This window comes from Gracilinanus agilis, chromosome 4 (assembly GCF_016433145.1).
Source record: "Gracilinanus agilis isolate LMUSP501 chromosome 4, AgileGrace, whole genome shotgun sequence".
Lineage (NCBI taxonomy): Eukaryota > Metazoa > Chordata > Mammalia > Didelphimorphia > Didelphidae > Gracilinanus > Gracilinanus agilis.
The window spans coordinates 35327457-35343188 of record NC_058133.1 but is presented as its reverse complement, the minus strand read 5'-3'; the positions used below and the strand labels follow the sequence as shown (position 1 = coordinate 35343188).

At 49.8% G+C, this 15732-nt stretch overlaps 1 protein-coding gene across 1 annotated transcript; it reads left to right on the top strand.

Moving 5' to 3' along the window:
- Positions 1-396: 396 nt before the first annotated feature.
- AIRE (autoimmune regulator) lies at positions 397-13823 on the top strand. Its single transcript, XM_044674833.1, has 14 exons — positions 397-573; positions 975-1149; positions 1344-1532; positions 1721-1792; positions 4078-4191; positions 4395-4528; positions 5131-5214; positions 6601-6716; positions 8406-8496; positions 8698-8883; positions 9012-9015; positions 11658-11794; positions 12620-12688; positions 13743-13823. Exons 1-14 carry the CDS (start codon positions 397-399, stop codon positions 13821-13823), a joined length of 1629 nt encoding a protein of 542 aa, XP_044530768.1.
- Positions 13824-15732: the final 1909 nt, after the last annotated feature.

Genomic DNA, 15732 nt, shown 5'->3' with positions numbered 1-15732 from the left:
TTGTCTCTGTCTCTCTGTTTCTGTCTGTCTCCATCTCTGTCTCTGTCTCTGTCTCTCTCCTTTGTCTCTGTCTCCCTGTCTCTGTCTCTTTGGCTCTTTCTATTTCTGTCTGTCTGTCTGTCTCTCTTTCTGACTGAATAGAGAAGTCTTTGTCTCTGTCTCTCTAATTCTGTTTCTTTCTATCTGTCTACCTCCCTGTCTGTCTTTCTGTCTCTCCCTCTGACTGACTAGAGAAGCCTTTGTCTCTATGTCTGTTTCTTTGTCTATCTATCTGTCTCTCCCTCTGACTGACTGAGAAGCCTTTGGCTCTGGCTCTGTCTGTCTGTCTCCCTGTCTCTGTCTGTCCCTCTCTCTCTCTCTCTGACTGGAGAAGCCCGGGAGGTCAGCTAGCTCGCCATGCTACCCGGCCCTGCCCCTCACAGGATGTCCAGCTCAGACAGACCCTCGGGGGAGACAGATGTCCGGCAGCTTCTGAAACTCTACCGAACGGAGATCTCTATGGCCGTAGATGACACTTTCCCCCTGCTCCATGGCCTGGCTGATCATGATGTCATCACGGAAGATAAGTTCAAGGTAGGAGGACGAGGAAGGCGTTAAGTCTCCAGGCTTCCTCCCCGAGGCACGTGGGTATCTCCCACCTCTTTGTACCCTGATGCTGGATGAAACCCCATAAAGGAAGCCTGTTCCTCACCCCTCCCATCTCACTTTGGGGAACAGCCTTGATTTGATGCTGCCACCTCACACTGCAGGCCTTTGGGGTTCACGCTGGGAGTCAGGGTCCCCTTTTCCAACCCTTCTTCTAAACTGCTGTGTGTCTTTGAAGAACTTCCTTCCTCTCTCTGGGTCCCAGTTTCCCCAGCTATCAAGGGCTGGGCTCAATGGCCTCCAAAGTCACTTCTAACTCCATGCTTTCAGGATAGAGAAAAATCGAGCAGAGCTGCCCAGACCTTCCCATGCCCTGTGCTTCCTCTTAGGAGACTCAGAGTCTGAGAGAAAAGGATGGCTGCCACAAGGCCCTCCATGCCCTGCTCAGCTGGCTCCTGGGGAGGGACTCGGCCTCCATACGTGGCTTCTGGACTGTACTGTTTAAGGACTACAACCTGGAGAGATACGGGAGGTTACAAGCCATTCGTAGCAGCTTCCCCAAAGGTGAGGGAAGGCCGGTCTGGGGGCCTCACTGTCCGCCTGACCTTCTTCCTTGAGCCCCAGCTGCCCCACCTCTACCTCCTCTCCAAAAGAAAGGCCGAGGAAATCAAAATACAAGATCCGGAGCCCCCTAAGGCAACTATTCCCCCAGAGAGCCCAGCCTGCTCCCAGCTCACTTGGAAGCCCGTTTCTTGCAGATGTGGACCTCAGCCGAAGCCACAAAGGGAGGAGAGCCCCAGCCAGCACCCACAGACTCCAGGGGAAGAGGAAAGGCCCTGAAGAAAAGGAGTCCCCTCAGCCAGCCTCTCAGGCGCTGAGAAGTGCTTCCAGTCCAGGTGTGTGCCAGAAAGATGTCTGGAATGTGCGTGGTGGTCCCGTGGCCCTCGGTGACCCTGCTGCCCTGCTCCCAGGCCCCGGCCACCCTGGTGGTCCATCCCCACCCGCTGTGAGCACTCACCCTGCCTTAGTGGGCTCTGCCTAGCACTAGCCACACACTGCTCAGGCCCGCCATCTTTTCCCATGAAGGACACCCAATCTCCATCTAGGAGCTGTTGACTCTCTTGTAACCATGCAGGACCCCCCCACAAGGTGAAGCCCCCCAAGAAGCCAGAGAACCCAGAGCCGCCACGCTTCCCTCTGGGAAATGGTGAGTAAACTCTCTTTGAGGCATCAGTCACAAGGGGCTCCGGTAGGATACTGTAGGATACTCCCACTCCCCCACCAACCTGCCACAGCCAAGTCAGCTCCTAACCCAGAGCCGGCCCAGCCTCCTTTAGGGGCTGAGCCTGAGCCCCGCAAATGCCTGCCTTCGGTACAGCAGGGAGGGGTGAGAAGAGCAAGGGCTTCTGAGACTGCTCTGCCCATGGTCTCTTTTTTTCTTTTTAAACTCCTACCTTCTGTCTTTGAATCAATTCTGAGTATCGGTGCCAAGGCAGAAGGGCAGTAAGGATAGGCAATGGGGGTGAAGTGCCCTGCCCAGGGTCACCCAGCTGGAAAGTATCTGAGGCCAGATTCGAACCCAGGACCTCCCATCTCTATACCTGGCCCAGAATCCACTGAGCCAGCTAGCTGCCCCCTGCCCACGGTCTCTGTTTGCACTTCAGACTCCTTAACCCAAATCACCAACATATCCATTTGAGCTTAAGATTTGCCACACTCTTTACAAACGTCTCTTCATCAGGCCCATTTCACAAAACACTGAGGTTCCGAGAGACTCGGTGATGTCCACAGTCATACAGCTGATAAGGATTCGGATCTAAGCTCCGATAGTTTGGATGGGGATGGGGAGAGGAGCAGGAGACGATGGGGCAGGGCCGGCAGCTAATTCACCCTCTCTGGAAGGATGTCGTGGGCAGTGGCCGGGAGAATCATTCTCTGTTGTTTCTGAATTCACCTCTCTGTTAGTCACTGGGGCACTGGTGAGACCTGGTCTGCCCATGTGGCGATGGGCACAATTGAAGAGTCTGGGGCCAATCCTGGGTGACCCGCCTGATGTCCATCCCACTTGGGCATGGAAGCTAGACTAAACGCTAGCGTGTGGCAAGGAATGACGTCTCCAGGGCTTCCAGGCTAGAATGTCCGATGCTCAGTTTATTGGTCGACTGGCATGTATTAGGTGTAAACAGACTAGCAATATTCTGGAGAGAGAGACAGACACAGAGACAGACACAGAGACAGAGAGAAAGAGATGTGGGTAACTTGGGGGGAAAACTGTTTCCAATGATGAGGTCAGCAGCCACGTTACAAAGATCTGAGAAGTTAGAGAAGAGGTAGTAAGTGTAGACAGTTTTTTTTTTCAAATCTGAGTGAGAAAGAGAAGGGAGATAGAGGATGGCAGTTAGCAGGGATGATGGGAGCTAGCGAGGGTTTTTTGAGGGAGAGGGAGACAATAGACAAGGAAAGGCTGAAGATCAGAAAATGGTGGTGATTGAGGTGGCAATCTGCTAGAAAAGGTAGGAAGGGATGGAATTAAGGATACATGTGGAAATATTGACCTTCATGAAGAGATATCAACCTCTTTATAAGAAACTGGATAAAGAAGAGGGTAGAGGATGATGCCAAGAGGTTGTGAGAGGAGGAAGAGGGGAGAAGGGGAAGCTCTCAATAAATGGTCTCCATTTTTTTTAAGTGTGAGGTGAAGGTGCTCAGCTGATAGGGAAAGTTTAGAAAAGCTACTGTGGTAAGCAGGATAGTGAATCAATTAAAGTATAAAAGGAATGATCAATGATACATGTAAAACCTAGTGGAATTGTGCATTGGCTACAGGGAGGAGGAGTTTGGGGGGTAGGGAAAGGAACATGAATCATGCAACCATGGAAAGATATTCTAAAAAATAATAATAAAAATAATAAAGTATAAAAGGAAGGGGGCAGCTGGGTGGCTCAATGGGTTGAGAGTCAGGCCTAGAGATGGGAGGTCCTGGGTCCAAATCTGGCCTCAGAAACTTCCTAGCTATGTGACCTTGGGTGAGTCACTTACCTCCCATTGCCTAGCCCTTGCCACTCTTCTGCCTTGGAATCTTAGAACTGGTTTTAAGACAGAAGGTAAGGGTTTAAAAAATAAAGTATAAAAGGATTGCCTTGCTGCAGTGAGAGCCCAGTCAAGATTCTATTGTTATGGATGGTTCTGTGATTTTCTCTTCTAGCTCCATTTAGTAATATGTGAGTTGGGGTGCAGGCGTCAAAAGCTGAGAGTGATCCTAGACTGAAGCATCAAGATGGGGAAGGAAGGAAAGTGTAGCTGGAACAAGGGTTTTGGCCCAGGAAAGAACTGAGGGATGGATTGAAGATTGAAGGTTGCAGTGAGGATGAAGAGCAGAGTTAGGTATCTGATAGATGTGGGGGGAGGTTGTACGTAGAAAATGTTCAAATCAGTGTGTGCTTTGGTGCATGAGTGGATTGACAACCATCTTCTTATTTCTTGGTCCCACAGGAATTCGGAGCATGTCTGCATCAGTCCAGAGGGCTGTGGCTGTGGCTTCTAGCGAGCTCCCAGGCACCTGTGGGGCAGTGGAGGGAGTCCTTATCAAACAGGTGTTTGAGTCAGGTAGATGATGTTGGAGGGCAACTGAAGCAGGAGGGATGAGAGACTCTCAGACCATCTTGTCACTATAACCAAAGTAGGGAAAGGGCCTGAGTCTGATTTGATAAGATGGTCCAGCCACTCGAGTCATCCTCCATCACAGGCACGAGGCCAGGAGAGCTGACGTGGGGAGCTCCATGGCTGATCCCAGTTGCCCCACTTTCCAGGTAGCTCCAAGAAATGTATCCAAGTTGGTGGAGAGTTTTATACACCAGGCAAGTTTGAGGACTCCATTGGAAAGAACAAAACAAGAAGCCCCAAACCACCAGCTCGAACCAAAGCTACTCAAGCATCCCACCATGTAAGGCCTGCAGGGAGGTAGGATTTACAGCCCCTGTCTGAGAATGCAAAGTCCTGTTCCCTAAAGTAGGCATCTAAGGCTTCCTCTCCCCTGAACTACCCAACCCTGTTCAACAGCAGCCCCAACATCAGGGCCTCAACCCAACATAGAACCAACAAAAGCTGTTGATCAGGATCTGAGAAGTCTCATAGGCAGTGCCAGAACTCATGTGGTCCACTGGACCATCTCATCCGAGCTGCTGGTGGCCTTTTTGTGACTCCCAGTTCTCCTGGACAAGCCCAGCCAGACACCATCCCTGATCATCCTGCCAGAAACAATGTGATGATGGGGACCTACTCAGAAACCCAGTGGGTGGACAGGACCCCCATAGAATCTCCTCATCTATTCACGGGTTTGGGGGCCAGAAGAACTGCCTCTGAAATCTCCAAGGGCACTTTGGGTGCCCCTCCAGCTTCTCTGTAGCTCAGTCACATCTGCAGAATGGGAACATAGCTCATCTTTATGGAACTGCTGTGGAAACTCCTCTTGAAGGAGCTTTGCCCACTGTGGAAAGCTACGACATGGAGGCAGAGCAAGAGTGCCATCTTGTTTTCCAACCACAGGGCAGCAGGGCAGAACTACAGCTGAGCCAACAGGGCAGTGTGTCTGCCACACCAGCCCAGCACCCTGAGCTGCACCTCCACCAGGTAAATATAGGCTACTTGCTCCCCTACCCCCTTCATCCCACTTACTCTCCCTTCTCTGTTTCCTCTCCTCCTCCTCCTCTCCCCTGCTCTACCCACCAGGTGGCACAAGCACAGGCATTTACAGAAAAGTAAATCTATTGGGATTCTAACCTGCTCTGACTGAGGTACTAGAGCCCCAACGAGTCCCAGAGAGGGGCATGACTTATCCAAGGTTACCCCAACACATGGTCACTCCAGGACTGGCACTGACGACCTCAGGCCATGTCCAGGTCTCTCTCCACTCCATTGTCTGTCTTCTCCAGCAAGGTTGTTTTGAGCCAGGCCCCAGAGAAGCCCAGCCCAGGAACCCCAGGGAGGTCTTACTGGGGAGTCCAGATGTCCTTCCTGGATGATGCTAGACAGAAAACTAGAGCTGCATCTGTCCTTCCCAGAGCAGGCCAGGGGCAGCAGCAAACTGGCCTCTTCCTGGCATGCTTAGCTGCCAGGTGGTTTAGCTGCACTCACAGATTTCCCTTTTAAAGACCCAGAATCCCGACACCCAAAGGACCTTGGGGCTAGTCAGGACACATAGTCCTACTACCGTGGAGCTGAGGAATGGACAACTGGCTTCTGTTTGGAGACCATGACAGGGCTGGGAGAGACATAGATGCAGGAGTTCACACTTAGGGCCCCTCCTGAAGGAACTTGGGCCTCTAGAGAGCTCTAGGTAGCTACCTCAGGGTAAATGGAGTCATCATGGTGCCCCGTCCTGCCACCACAGAGCACCATTTTCATAAGCCTTGGGACCTGTGCCCTCCTGATGCCTCTATCTGTATTCCTGTTGAGCCCAATATCCAAGAGATCGCTACACTTTGATTTGGATAGATGTGGCCATTTTTAAGTATCTGAAGGGCTGTTCTGGGAAGGAGGAATCAGCCTTGTTCCATGTGACCAGGACAGAGCAAGGGGTGAGGAGGGGGAAGAGCTGCAACCCGGGTAGCAGAGAAGACCTTCTAACAATTCAAAGTGTCTCCATACAGCAGGAGCTGCCTCAAAAGTGAGCTCCTCCTCCAAGTGGAGGCTGAGTGACCCCTTTCTAAGGACACCGTAGAGGAGACAGCCTCTGAGGGGATGAGAGTAACTACATGATTATATTAGTAGCTCACTGGACTTTGGGAAGACCCTCAAGGGAGCCAAAGCCAGCTGGCAGGTCTGGGCTCCCAGGAGAGAAGAGATGAGGCTGAAGAACCCCTGTTCACTGGGTGGGTGACCTCATAAACGGTAGTTGTTGCCTGTCATGTTTCAATGAACCCATCAGACTGGGGTCTCTGGCTTGAGTCTCTGCTTAAGGAGGAAGTGTACCAGAGCTGGCCCTAAGACTGGCATTTTGATTCCCCCTGGATTTAGAAGAATGACGATGAGTGTGCTGTGTGCAGGGATGGTGGGGAGCTAATCTGCTGTGACGGTTGTCCTCGGGCCTTCCACCTGGCCTGCCTAGAGCCGCCATTGACTGAGATTCCCAGGTAAAAGCCCATACTCACAGGCCCCTGCTTAGCAGGTCAGCCCAAGGTTCCCATGCTTGGAGGTCTTGTCAGCCTTACATATCCCTTTGTATACCTCCTCTTCTAACTGAGGAGAAAAACTAAGGGGGTGAGGTATGATTTGCCCAATTAACCATGGTCCTAGCCATTGTTCAGCATGACAGATGGGGGTACTGGGGGCATCCTATGGTGCATTATCATCACAAGCCACTCTCTAGTCTGCCTCCCAACCAGAGGATGAGAGGTTTAGCTAGACTGTAAGTTCAGCTGAAGAAGATGGAAGTGGGGAAAAGAAAGAGTAAGTGGGTAAGTGGACTACAAGCTCAAGAGGGACCGATATTTACTATTGCTGAATAGATAGCTGTATAGTTTAAAATAGCTAGAGTTCTTTTTTTAAAACCTTTTCTTCTGGGGGCAGCTGGGTAGCTCGGTGGATTGAGAGTCAGGCCTAGAGATGGGAAGGTCCGGCCTCAGACACTTCCCAGCTGTGTGACCCTGGGCAAGTCACTTGACCCCCATTGCCCACCCTTACCACTCTTCCACCTAGGAGCCTAAACACAGAAGTTAAGGGTTTAAAAAAATTTTTTTAAAANACCTAGGAGCCTAAACACAGAAGTTAAGGGTTTAAAAAAATTTTTTTAAAAGCCTTATCTTCTGTCATGAGTTGGAGGTCCCAGATAAGGACAGAGGGGTAGGGTAGCACGAAGGAGAGAGACACTCATACTGGCAGGCTACTAACAATCTAGATTTATTCCACCGTGTTCCTCTATCAACAGGCTCCAGGCTACTGCTTCCTCCTAAGCTAGAAGCAGACCCTATTTTATCTCTTTTTTCTGTGGGAACGGAACTTAGCTCATTAAAGGAATCAGTCAACAAGCACAGTTTTGACTAGAGCCTGGCCTCTGGAGCCAGGGAGGAGACTTCTCTCTGCCTTCACATCATTATACTCAAGGTTACTCCTTCTTGAAGCTGTACCCTTTTCATGACCCTTTTACAGGAGAAGAGGGGAAAGCATTTGGGGGGATTTAATCCCTTGGTTCCCACAGTCCCCCACAATCTTCCATCTTAGAATCCAAGTCAGAAGAGCAGTAAGGGCTGGGCAACTGGGATTAAATGACTTGCCCCAAGAGCACACAGCTAGGAAGTATCTGAGTTCAAATTTGAATCCAGGACCTCCAGTCTCTAGGCTTGGTTCTCTATCCACTGAACCACCCAGCTACACTTCCAATGAGTTCTTAAGCTGCATCCAGGACCAGAGGGCTAAGTGCTTTGCTAACCTCTGCTCTGGTCAGACTCCTTCTGGAGCCCTGTGGTCAGTTCTGGGCAGTACAGGCTGGATATAAGGAACAACTCCCTAATCATGAGACTCATCCAGAAGAGTAAGGGACTGCCTTGGGAAGTGGTGAACTCTCCCTCTTTGGATCCTCAAGCAGAGGCCACTTGTTGGGTCTGTTAAGATGGGGGTTCCTTTAAGGTAAGGGTTGGATTAGATGCCTCGGGGGCCCTGCCAGCCATGAGATGCTATAATTCTGTGACCAAAATAAAGTCATTTCTAGACTTCCTAAAATGATGTGTTTGGAAGGAAGTGGTGCTAAGAAGCGCTGGTGAAAGGGCTCTCCCCTTTCCCCCCTTCTTTGCCCTCTTCTGTCTGCTGAGAGACACTGTTTCCAGCGGGATGTGGCGGTGTGGATGCTGCATAGTTGGGAAGGTGCACCAGGATGGGCATCACGGAGAGGAAAGAGACCCCCACTCAGAGACTGCGGTATGTACTTGAACTAAGGCCCCTCGGATCTGGAGTTACCTTGGCTATGGTCCCCGTCATCTCTCCCAGAAAGGGCAGGACCCCAAAGTCAGTGGGGTAGGGAGATGGTCAGTCTCAGGGTCAGTCTTCCCTTCACATTAACATCGTCCAAAAGCAGTCATTTAATACTCAGGGCTGGCCATTCCTGTTCTGTCCAAGCAGACTCTCCTTGGACTGAGGCCGGCCAGAACACAGGAGAAGAACCCCATCCAGGAGCCGAGCCCAGGCCTGGTGGCTACTTTTGCCTTCAAACAGCCTCTCCCCGCTGCTGCTTCTCCATCTCTGATGCCGGCAATACCTTTGGCTACCTGCCAGCCCCTGCAGAACCCGGAGTCCGAGAGCCAGCAGGTGAGTGAGACGCCACAGGGTCATGGGCCTTTTCTGACCTGCAGGACTTGGTCTGCCTCCTTGCTTCATCGGGCCTGACTCCAGGATTCTAGGCCCTTCTACTCTTTCTTCCTTACAATTGTATCCAGATAGGTAAGTCCGAGGCAGGTGCTGATCGGGGAGTTACTAAGGACCAAAGCAACTGACAGGTACCCAGAGCATCCCTTAGAGGGGAGCAGCCCAGGCCTTTTAGACTCAGGTCCAACTGATGCAAAATGTAGTGAGATTGCAGCCACCAAAGCAGAGTCAAGCTGGGGCCACACTGAGAGGCATGGTGTCCTGGGCTGGGAGGTAAGCTCTGTCCTGTGCCTTAAATCAGACCTCAGGGAGAGGACTATGGTCAGTTCTGGGTGCCACAGTTTAAGAAAAGTGTTCTCAGCCTGAGAATGTCCGGAGGGAGGCAGCCAGCCTGAAGAGAGAGCTAGAAGTCTGGCCCAGTGCACCAAGGGTGTTTGGACTGGAGGAGAAAAGACTGGCTTGGGGAAGGAGAGGTGGGAAAGATAGAGAACATTGTCCTCAAACATTGGATGAGCTGTCACCTGGAAAAGAGATTAAACAGGCTCTCTTTGGCCCTAGAGGAGCCATGGCAGATGCCAGAAAAGGCCAATGAATGCTTGATTGAGGGAAGAACTTGCTACCAATGAGAGTTAATCCACCCACCAGCTTCCAAGTGGCCTAGACTGCCTCTGGAGGTGCTGGGTTGTCCCTCGGGGAGATCTGTAAGCCAAGGACTTACACTTTCCTTAGCCTGGGAGATTCTTTGACTACAACTAAAGTTATGGTTCAGGATGAGAAGATAGTAAAGCTTCGATTTGTTTTTGGCATGTATAAAGGTGGCATAGTGGATAGAGTCAGGAAGTCCAGAGTTCAAATCCAGCCTCAGACTCTTACTAGTTTGTGTGATCTTGGGCAAGTCACTTAACTGTTTTCCTCAGTTTCCTCAACTGTAAAATGAGCTAGAAAAGAAAATGACAAACCACTCCAGTGTCTTTGCCAAGAAAACCCCAAGGTCAAGGCCTGAGTTAGCAACATGGTGATGAGCTTAATCTGAGAGGGCGTCTTTCTCCTGAGTTGCAAACTGGTAGAATATCAAGTGGGAGCTCTCTGATCCCTCCAGAAAGCCCTTTCATTCTGGGGAGCTCCCAGGCTGTGGATGGATGGGGCTGCGTTTATTCTATTCTCTCTCAGCAGTCTCAGACCGCTCTTCTATGTTTTCACCCCAGATGTCCTTTTTTCCTGTCTTTTTTTTTTAGTAAAAACAATAGTCACATAAGAAAGGAGGCAGCTCCTTACATACCACACCGGGGTCCACTGTGGGGCCGTACCTACAGAACGTCCCAGATGGGGGCCTCTCCATCACCCAAGGCAGTGCTATGGTCTCAAAGACACAACAATTCATCCCCAGGTCTCCTTTTTTCTGGCAGGCTCTCTCAGAAGAGGAGGGATGCGTTGGCAGTTGGGGTGAGATGGGAGGAGGGGGTATGCCGTGCTGCCTGGCTTCACATACCCACACTCCCTTCTGGTGATGGACTCTCTCTGCAGCAGAAGCTCTCAGTGGAGGACAGGTGTGAGGTCTGCCAAAGAAGCGAGGATTTGCTTCATTGTGCCCAGTGTACCAGGACCTTCCATTGGCACTGTCATTTTCCAGCCAACTCTAGCAGGACAGGGTGAGTTCTGGGTAATGCCAGGCTGCTGGTCAAAGCAAGTCTGCTGGAATGAAGCCCTCTAGGACTGTAGCCATGTACTTTTCTTTAAACCTTTATTTTCAGTCTTAGGATCAATACTTTGTATTGGTGCCAAGACAGAAGAGTGGTAAGGATTAGGCAATTGGGATTAAGTGACTTACCCAGGGTCATACAGTTAGAAAATGTACAAGGTCAGATTTTAATCCAGAACCTTTCTAGGTCTAGACCTGGCTCTCTATCCACCAAGACTCTGTATATATATATACACACATATATGTGTGTGGTGTATGTTTAAACCCTTTTATTTTTTTATTAAGAAAATATTTCCATGGTTCCATGATTCATGTTCTTTCCCTCCCCTCCTCCTACCCCCCTCCCATAGCCAACATGCAATTCCACTGGGTTTTATATGTGTGTAAACTTATACTTTCAAGACTCCATGGGGGACCAAGAAAAGATACCCTTGGAACTCCAGAAATTGGGTACCTTAAGCACACCTTATGACCTATTAAAAGGATACTGAAATTTTGCCTTTAGAGATACTTTACTTTGGAAGTCAGGCATTATGGGGCCTTTACATATTACTATGAAAGTTTAAGTTAGAAAGAGATTATCCTTGGAACTTACAGTCCAGAGGGAAGGACAGGGGTGGATGGGGAAGATGGGAGACTGGAGCTTCCACAGGACACCAAAATATAGTTGAACGTTAAAGCTTAAAAGACATCAGAATTGCTTGCTTTCCCAAAGGGTGGATGACGGGCAAGAGGGAGGGAGGGAGGGAATTTGGAACTCAAAATGTTTAAAAAGAATGCTAAAAATTTTTAATTATAATTGGGAAATATTTCATAAAATAAGTTAAAAAAAATTTTTTTAAGATAGAGTTGATCTAGGCCCCGGGGCCATTACTGACTACAAAAACACCTGGGACAACCTTTTCAAACCCAGTTACTTGAGCCTGGTCAACTGAGCCCTTCCCTAGGAATGGAAACATTCATGTGAGGGGAACCCGAGCCTCTGCTCTCCTTTGTCCGCCTGCGTCTGCCGTTGCAGGTGCCCAACGGTACCTCTTTGACCTCTCTTCCCACTCTAGGGGGATGGTCAAGTGCAAGCTCTGTTCTGAAGACGCCGTCCTCACTGCTGGAGAGGAGACTCTGAGCTCCAGTATCCCAGCCCTGGACTCTGTGAAGGTCAGCAGGCCTACTACAGCCTTTACCAATCTACTGCCCAAGACGTGCCAAATATGTATGCGATGATACATCCTACAAGGTCTAGGAAATCCTTCTTTATGTGCACAGGGGCGATGCTGAGATGCCCACTGTATGGGTTCTCAGGAGACGTCCCAGGAGCCATAGTATCCCTCAGGCTCTGCCCTGTACAAGGTTTTACAGGTCCCTGCCCACTGGAGAGGAGGGGAAGCTGGGAGGTCCAAGAATGGGCCACGTCCTCTTTATGTATTCGTCAGTCCAGAAGGCACTGATTAATGTCTTAATTAACTAGTCCTTTTTTTTTAATCCTTAGTTCTGTCTTTGAATCAATACTGTGTATTGGCTCCAAGGCAGAAGAAAGGCAAGGGCTAGGCAATGGGGCTCAAGTGACTTGCCCAGGGTCACACAGCTAGGAAGCGTCTGAGGCCAGATTTGAACCCAGGACCACTCATCTCTAGGCCTGGCTGTCAATCCACCAAGCCACTTAGCTGCCTGATTAATTCTAACTTAATTAACTTAACTAACCCTAAGTTCATGTTGCCAGCTTTCCAGGCTCCCTAATCCACAAGGTTCTCCAGACTATCAAAGGGAGCTTAAGGCAGAGCCCCTTTGGGCCTGTGAGGAAGGATGGAGAGTGGGGTGTGCACTGGCCACTCACCCTTCAGGACTGGAGGCTAGCAATACTCCAGGAGGATCAGGGCCTCTGGGGCAGGCTGCTAGTTGGGGCTGGTATTTCGGGGAAATATCTCACTATGGCCCCAATTTCCACTGGTAGTGGGGCTGACGATTCACTTTTCTCCAATCCAGGTGGTTGGAGATGCTTCTGGGAAGGAGACCATTGTGAACAAAGATGAGCTGGACGTGTTTCTAGGAGAGGTAACTGCCCTGGGGGACCTTATGTTAGCCCTCGAGAAGTCCATCCTATTGGATTGGACTCGTCCTTCTAGCCCTTTGAGATTGCCCTAAAGTCTGATTCTGCCACCCATCATGTGAGCCTCGAAAAGTGTCCCTTCCATGCCTTCATCCAAGTCATTGCTAAAAATGCCAAATAATCCAGGGCTCAGCACAGATCCCTGAGGCACTCCATTAGAGACCTCCATCAAGGCCAAAATGGATGGATAACAAACTGTGAACCCCGTTCTTCAGGCAGGCACGAGCCTGGATACTTATTCCGCCTCCCTATTCCTCTTCATCTTTCATGTAAGACTTTGTGACATAAGAGCATGTCTAAGGTACCTTCCGACTCTGACTCTAGGGCCCCAGGGTACCTCTTTGGACTTTAGTCTCTGCATTGATGACATGAGAGGCCTGGACTGAAGGGTCTTTAAGGGTCCTGCCAGTTCTGTTCATCTGGTCTTCTTGGTGTCAAGGAACAGAAACATTTTACTGGCATCTGCAGTGTCCTAGGACCTGGCATGGGGAGTTCCTACATCTAATCAAGTTCCCGGTCAAAGATAATTATTTTTGGGGGGATGAGGTCAGGGTGGGGCTGAAGTAGAGGGATGGGTTGGGGTAGATGGGTGAAGAGAGAGGATCTTAAAGTTGGTGTCTAGGAAGATGGAGAACAAAGGCCCTAACTCTTAGGATTCTGGACTGAGACATAGAAAGGATCTTAGAAGCCATGGAGTCCATCGCTCTCGTGTAATGAGTGAGGAAAACCGAGGCTGAGCATGGCTTAGGGAGTTGCTGAGGGTGCCCCAGCTATTGGGTGTCTGAGGCAGGACGTGTAGGTGCCCCTACCTCCAAGTTCTGCACTCTACCCACTAAGCCCATGGCACTTTTCAAGTAGATGTGTGAATGGGACTCCAACCCCTTCCCTCCACTCCAAGGCTAAGAGGGAGGTAGGTGGGTGGCCTCATCCCCTTTTCCTACAGCATGGTGGTCCCCTGCACCCACTGAGAGCATGGGGTGGGGCGGCTCTGTGTTCCAGAACTCTTTTGATGGAATCCTGCAGTGGGCACTCCAGAATATATCGCGTCCCCTCTCCGAGACCCAGAGCTTTTTCTCTTAATGCTCTATAAAGATGGAGACCAGCCAGCTCAGGAGGATTGTGGACAGATTGTGGTGACAGACATCTGGAGAGGCCCTGGTCTCTTCTCCACAACTAGGACCATCCGCCTGAAGATTTCTCGAGCATCCTCTGAATGCAAAAGCAATAGCTTCAGTATTTGAGTATATGATGTCGGAGGATAAAATTACTCATTGACTTACTCAAGATTACTCTTTTCTGTACTTTGTGGGAAGAGTTAGGGCCACGTTGGTGAACCTATGGCACTTGTGCCAGAGGGAGCTGCTCCCTTCCCCCTCTCCACTGCGCCTGAGGAAGTTTCTCACATCACCTGCCCCTCTGCCCTGCAGACTAGTGGGAGTACTTCCTCCCTCTCCTGTCTGGGGTAAAGGGAAGGGCACTCACATGCAGTGTGAGGGTTGCATTTTGGGCATTTGGTCTCTAAAAGGTTCCCCATCACTGGGCTAGTGGGTAGAAGGAGAGTGGGATGGAATGAGCCAAGGAAGGAGGCCTCACCTTATCCTGGATAAAAATCATTGAGGTGAAGAAAATAAAGACTAAAAATCCACTTTAGAGGCTGTGTGGCATAGGCAAGAGGGGACTTCAAAGTTTACCTCTGACATTTAGCTTCTGCCCATGACCCTAGACAAGTCACCTTCCCTTTGGTGCATCAGGAATCTCCCTAGGGTTTACCTAGCAAGGCATCAGATGGAGGGACTCATAGTAAAAGCTCATTCAATGCTCAGCCATGGGACAGGTGTGGCTGAAAGGAATTGGTTTGAATACCAGCTTAAATACTCAGGGGTCCACCTCCTCCTTGGTAAGATTAGGTATCTGTTAGCTCCGATTCCCATGACTCCAGGGCTCTCTTGGCTGCTGGAACTTTGCTGTTCAGTCATTTCAGTTGTGACCTACTCTTTATGACCCCATTTGGGGTTTTCTTGGCAGAGACACTAGAGTGATTTGCCATTTCCTTCTCCAGCTGATTTTACAGATGAGGAAACTGAGGCCAAAAGGGTTAAATGACTTGCCCGGGGTCTTACAACTAGTAAGTGTCTGAGACCAGACTGAACTCATGAAGACCAGCCTTCCTGACTCCAGGCCCTATCACTGAACATCTAGCTGGTATTTAGAGAGTCTCATCTAGTAGACAGGTCAAACAATTTCATCCTACCTTTCAGGGTAGGGAAATATTCCAAAAACAGTGAATTGTGCTTAAGAATGAGAGAACAAGAGGCCAGAATCTAGAATTCTTTCCTCAAAGGTTTTGAAGCCTCTGCAGCAACAAGAAGGTATGACTGGCTCAGAGAGGAGCCAGGCACAGTGTAGCTTCAGAGGAAAGGACCACTTCATGGAGTATAGCTTTCTGGGCTTCCTGGAGCCATATTCACAGTCTTGGTATGGGTCTGGGATCTCCTTTGGCCAGGGTGCACAGCCTCTCCTTGGGCACTGGACTTGGAAACAGCATGCTCATCTCAGACCTCTCTGTCTCCCTGTGTGCCCCTTGGCCAGAAAAATGACTCACTATGACTCTTTCTTGGATTTCCCCAACAGGATTCAGTTTGGTGCTTTTCTAGGTTAGTTTGAAGGAGTTTGGGAGGAGAGTTCATCCTACTTCTTGCTTACTTTTCTGTGTTGATTCTGCCTTCATCATAAACTTTCAATTCAAATCAACACCTACTATGTGCTGGTCGCACAAAAATTAAATAGACCTTGCCCTCAAAAACTTATATTCTACAGGTCTAGAGCCAAGAGATCCTGGGTTCAAATGTAGCCTCAGACATTTCCTAGCTATGGGACCTTGGGCAAGTCACTTAATCCCTTCCTGCTTTTCTGCCTTGGAGTCAATACACAGTACTGATTCGCAGACAAAAGGTAAGGGTTTTAATAAAATAAAAAGTCAACATGAGGG

Bases quoted from the DNA above. Each gene is read 5' to 3' on its own strand.
- AIRE (XM_044674833.1), top strand. From the start codon at position 397: ATGCTACCCGGCCCTGCCCCTCACAGGATGTCCAGCTCAGACAGACCC. The intron at 4,529-5,130 runs GTAAGGCCTGCA...TTCCAACCACAG, and splicing joins CTACTCAAGCATCCCACCAT to GGCAGCAGGGCAGAACTACA. The intron at 12,689-13,742 runs GTAACTGCCCTG...TCTGTGTTCCAG, and splicing joins TGGACGTGTTTCTAGGAGAG to AACTCTTTTGATGGAATCCT.